This window comes from Stigmatopora nigra, chromosome 17, assembly GCF_051989575.1.
Source record: "Stigmatopora nigra isolate UIUO_SnigA chromosome 17, RoL_Snig_1.1, whole genome shotgun sequence".
Taxonomy (NCBI): domain Eukaryota; kingdom Metazoa; phylum Chordata; class Actinopteri; order Syngnathiformes; family Syngnathidae; genus Stigmatopora; species Stigmatopora nigra.
In genome coordinates, this window is record NC_135524.1 from 8,401,501 (window position 1) to 8,407,500 (window position 6,000).

Here is a 6,000-nt window from a genome sequence, read left to right on the forward strand (position 1 = left end):
TTATCGACTCACATCTGATTGTCTCCTGGCTATTCGCAGTGCCATTTAACACAGCGACCATATATCTTGAGAGGACAGGAGTCTAGTGGTTAAAAAAACTTCCTGGCAGCGTTCCCAATGGTTTGAATACCATTAGGCCTAATGTCCCTCCAGGCGTCTGGCCGCTGTAAACAATGGGCTGCCAAGCCAACTGATGACTTGTTCTCGGCGCTTTTTGATTGAATCTCCTCATCCTCCCAGATGGACTAATTCACTTAGGTTTCCAACCAATACGTGCAGCTTAGATGCAAGAACCTATTGAAAAGCCTACTATGTGGTCTGTTTTTTCAGCCACATTGTGTAATTGTAACCAAAGCGCTCACTGTGGAAGCTGATTAAAATCTTAGCAACACTTGATGACTGATAGGAGAATTGACTAAACAACTACGACTATTCGTTTTTTTAAGGGTGGTTTTGAACCCAGATAATTCCTGTTTAAATCCAAATAGGCCAATAATAAAAAAATTGCATTGTCACCAATAATTTTCTTGAAGTTTCTTTTCCTTTATCCATATTGAAAGAAGCCCTTCGCTCTCATCATGAATAGCACTGCACATCTTAAAAAGCACCACCTAGCGGCCAGTTCGTATGCTCGTATGTCAAATTTTTCTCGTATCTCGGAATTCTTCTCATATCTCAAATTTCTCGTTGGTTTGGCCTCTCGTAAGTCAAGGTATTGCTGTATATGAATGGTTCTTTATTCACATTGAACGATTCAAGTTGCACCCAAAACCTAGCTGCGTTGTCAGTAAGCCTATCCCAGCTGAATTTGGGCAAAAGGCAGAATATGGCCTAGACCGGTCGCCAGTCAGCCATAGGGCACAAAGAGACAGACAACCATATGCTCTCACAATCATACCGCCACCATTGAGCGTGTGCCTGCCCACATGTAATCAGGCTAGTGAACCCCTACACCATCAAGTGGTTAAGGTTAGAAGTATTGGGGCTAAAAGCTAGAAAACTGATGGAAAAGCTCAACTTGCCTTCAAATATTTTGAATAAAACTTCACTCTACAGATTAAAAGTCAGTGAATCATTCAGCATGTTTTATAGTGCTATATTTGCAGTCGCTCTACAAACAATAGGAAGACAGACGTAAAGAATAATGTCCTCAAGTCATGACAATACGAAGAATAAGTAATCAAAAAATATAATCACCCATATTGATGTAAAAATCAGCTTGCGTCAAAGTATCTAATTATCGTCTCTTTGCGGGAGGGGGTGATTATGTAACTAGAGTAGACTGGCTCGTAACAAAATAAATCATACCTGTCGGCCATCGTGGATACACTGAGGCTCATTTGCATCTTTGTGAAGGAGCCTTTCATCAGTCACGCTCTTGCAGCGCTGACCTCTTGTCTGGCGTGCTCTGGGCGTGACTGCGTCAGGCTTCCTCCCTCCTCTGCGCTGAGGAGAGCGCCATCAAAGCTTTTGCAGTCCATGTGACAGCACTGGAAAGCCTCAATTGAAGGCTCTCCATGGCTTATCGTGTCTCATAAGCTGCTGGAGGCGAGCGACTGACCTGTTTTGTTCCCATCTAGAAGCATGAAGACATCTTTGCCAGTCTGTTTTCCATATCTCTCTCCTCTACCACACCTGAATCAAATGATCAACTCATCAGCAAGCTGTCCAGAAGCTTCATACCGATCCCGATTATTTGATTCAGATGTGTCGGTGGAGGGAGACATGGAAAACAAACTGGATATGGGCTTTCGAGGACCGGACTTCGCCACACCTGCTCTAAACATTACTTTAAATATCATGGTTTTCAACATAAGCAAACATGAGTTGTGCATGAACAAGGCAAATAATCTCTTTATTCCAGACCAGTGTAGAATACACTGCTATACAAATTTAGTTTGAGTCTGTCCTTTAAAAAGAATGTAGTGAGGAAAGGAGTGTGCGGTCGTCCCGGTGGTGTTAAAATATGACGAAAAGCACTTTGGCATGCCAGCCTCTACATTCATGGGGTCATGTGCTGGTGGGTAGCTAATAAATATTGAATGTGATTGAATTGCATTTCCCATCAGCTGGAGCCAAGGTTTATCGCACTAATAAGGTACAAAAATTAAAAAGGGCTGCATGCCTGAATACTTTAAAGGAGGTTTTTATGGCATGAGATTCTTTAATTAGGAACAGGCTATTTGATAGGGAACAAAAGTTGTGTCCTTGAATTTGTCAAACTATGCTATATAACTTCTATATAGTGCAGTGGTCCCTCCAGATACCAGTTAAATTAGGGGTGGCCAAACTATTCCACAAAGGGCCGCAGTGGGTCCAGGTTTTCATTCCAAGCCATTAAGAGAACACCATTTCGACAATCTGGTGTCCTATAAGTGCAATCAGTGGATTACAGTCAGGTGCTTCTTGTTTTCTCCAAAAATCTCATTGGTCAAAATGCCTGTGTTGGATCAGTTGAAACAAAAACCTGCACCCACGGCAGCCTTTGAGGACTGGTTTGGCCACCCCTGAGTTAATTCTATGTCAAGACAGGGGTTGTACTACAAAACACTAATATGTAAAATTAAATTTCGTATAGAAATGGAATGTATCTATGAATTTCATTAGAAAAAAAAACCCAAAATAGTATAGTAATAGTATTAATGCCCTATGATTGGCTGGACACCAATCGAGGGTGTCCATCACCAGGTGCCAGAAGACGGCTGGGATAGGTTCAAGCACCCCTCCGTGACCCTTGTGAGGTTAAGCGGTTCAGAAAATGAATGAATGAATAATAGTACTCTACTTTGTAAAAACATGAGACTATATTCGTTGGTTCTAAAAAAAGGATAAGGAATATCTGCCTGTGAATATTGTCATTCTCCACCATTTGTACTGAAGCTAAAGTTATGTGGTTATTTGATGTAAATTTGTTATTTGCTGTGTGGTTATTTAATGTAAATTGGTTATTTGCTTTCTTGCCATTGGATTGTCATTGTCAGTTGGTACAGTTATAAAAAGTTACTAACTTCAATGGGTAAAAATAAAGGTTTTTTTTTGGAAATGCAGGCCTACCTATAAATGACGTTGCAATGCCAGAGTAGATTCAATTAAAATTCCTACCAGTAATAATACATTTTTCTGTCCAGAAAATGACAATGTCTCGTATACAAATTACGTCATTGGAGCCATTGAGATTAAACTCTATAAATTCTGCAAAGCAACAAGTAGCCATGCAAATATATGCTACAAGAAAAGAAACTGTTATCTTCAATATACACATGTAAACATTTTACTCAAAATGGACTTAGGAATTTTTTGGTAGACTGAAAACCTTAAAAAAGTGTTGTCATATTTCATATAAATGCTGAAAACAGATGCAGATGACATAACTAAATCATGCTTCTTCTTTACACTTTACAAAAAGTCTAAAGATACAACAGCTTACCAACGTTTTCATTTGTCCAATTCATGAATGTAGACAAAGAGATAAACAGTTGGTTTCTTTTTAAAGAAAACTACTGGCCTTGCCTACCCAAATCTATCCTAAAATGACTTTTGGTTATGCTGGAGTCTTTGCATATTCCAAAAATCCTTACTCAGACTACTTAATCCTCTTTGATTGAAGGTCTAAGCATAACATTCAAGTGCTCACCCCGTACCGACCGACAAAGTACAACAACTCGACTTCTCGTAAATGAAGAGCACTTAGATAGCGCTTAACATAGACCAGAGTGCAAAAACTGCTTTGCAGAGGCTCACGTTCCCCCTTTCATGCACATTCATACACCAAACAGAGCTAACACCATGAAGGGCACTGCTAGAGCCACTGGGAGAAATTTCTGGTTCAACGTCTTGTCTAAGGACCCCAAAAAAACAATGTTCGTGCTTTGATCTGTAGCCAAATGACTAATTAGGAAGAATCCTGAAACTCGCCCAGCTGCCAGACTCTAATAGAGAAACAACCTTGTATGTTGAAAAGGAAAGCCACATCCCTTGTCGAATTTTCTGGCAGTTTTTTCTTCAACTACGGCAGTAAACCAAAAAAAAAGCTTTTTTTTAACCACAGCTCATCCAGAGACACCAAAAAACTCCCTTTAGCTTGAGCTTCCAAGTCAAATACTGTCCCGATCACAGATGCCTAACACAACCTCACAGGCTACGTCTTTTAAAGCCGCAAATCAAACTTGACCAAGCCAAGAAAATAGGTTATGCTTTGCTCACAGGCGTTATACTAAACCAGTCCTTTCTCACCAATTTTCTGTTCCAAACAAAAATAAGAGAATATTTTATGTAACCCAAATGTTCTGTCCGCCTTAATGCCTCGTGGGCCCTGGGTGCCGCTCTGAGTTTCATTATGGTACTGCGACAGACAGCAAGTTTGAGGAGTAAATGGGATGGAAAAAAAATGATTATTTGGGTTTTGCGATGTTTTAGGTACACATCATACTATACGAGCAGTGAGCAGATATCACGTTTCGGGGGGAGGGTCTGTAAAATAGGAATAGATACATTCATATAGGAGTTATAATACAACCTACTCTGTTACTCAATGGGTTAAACAGGTCCAGCGGCGGAATAGAAACACCCCGTTTCCCCAACCACCTTCCTAACTGGCCAATTTGTATGAGAAGCACATCTCTTCTCAAGGTGGCATACATACAAACGCAGCCCTGCATGCAAACAAGGATGAGCGAGGTTAAAATACGATGGAGAAAAAAAGGGAGGAAGGAGAGGGAGGTGGATGACGTAACACAAAATCGGCCCACATGTGTGATGCGGAGTCAAGGTCATTCATTGATAGAATTGGAATCACAACACACCAGGGAAGAGGGATCCTCCCTCTATATTTGATGTGTGTTTCCACACAGAACATTCACATTAACTCATATGGACTCCCCAGACTAATCTGTATGAACTCCTGCCAAAGTCTGATAGTCAATGACTTCATTAATTGATTCACTGATAGTGATGCTTTTTTGTTTAAACTGCACCTGACTTCATTTATTGATTCACTACTGATTGTGATGCTTTTTATATAAAGTGCACATCCCTCCCACCAAGATGAAAAATTGTAAAGTCATGCTGTTTTGCAGCGCTGAGCCTTACATCACTATTTATGAGCACTTCATGACACAGTAACGCTTCATTCACAAACACAAGGGGACTCTAGCCCACGACGGTCCTGCATTGGACTCCCGACACGTAGGAATTCAGTGCGTCATTTCAGACGGGACAAGCTCAGACATGTCAGCTCATCAGAAGATAAACTTCACTTCCAACATACACACACACATTAAAGGAAATTAAGCCGAGCCAGCTTTGACTCACCTAACTTTTGTGGCCACGGATGATATCGCGTCGTTTCTCAAATTCCTCCTTTTGGACACGGCAGTTCCCATGCTGGCATGGAAACGACGCAGAGGGAAAACAGATCATGCCCACTACTTAGAAACACAACAAAACACACTCTCGGTATTGCGGCTGAATAGAGGACTGCGACAAAGAGGAAATCCGCAAGCAAAAAATAGAAAGGGAGCACGTGCGCAAGTCTCCGCGTGGAAATACACGCGTGGATTCTTCCTCGCTCTTTGCTCAGCCTCATTGACGTAGAGGTGCACCAACAGAGACTGAGAAAGAGAGAGATCATCACAGCATCAGCAGCAGCAGGATCAGTGAGGGGAGGGGGCTTTTGAAGGTGGCATGTGATGGACACAAGTAGTGGCATTCCCTAAAGGAAACCATGCAATATGTGGACCTGGAGCTTTAGTGTGTTATGTATCATTATGGCAGATGGCGTATGATTTGATTGCTTGATATGCTTACAAAATCCCCCCTTTATAGAAAATAATTACATTGATCTGTGCAGCAGAGAGTCAAACTGCGGCCAGAATCTAATCTATAGCTACAACTTTGTTCTTCCAAGATCCACTTTTCAAGGATTTAACGTTCTTTTTTTTATAGCCATTTCATTGTTATATGTGCAAAGGGGAAAAGCCATGTCTGTCTTTTAAGCTTTTT

General features: G+C 41.1%; 1 protein-coding gene across 1 annotated transcript in view; it reads right to left on the minus strand.

The window, feature by feature from the left end:
* The window catches only part of nsmfa (NMDA receptor synaptonuclear signaling and neuronal migration factor a), a 28,580-nt gene extending 22,961 nt beyond the window's left edge, over positions 1-5,619 (minus strand). The window contains 1 exon segment of the mRNA XM_077738095.1: positions 5,311-5,619. Coding sequence (XP_077594221.1) covers positions 5,311-5,381 — 71 coding nt within the window. The 5' untranslated portion in view covers positions 5,382-5,619.
* Positions 5,620-6,000: the final 381 nt, after the last annotated feature.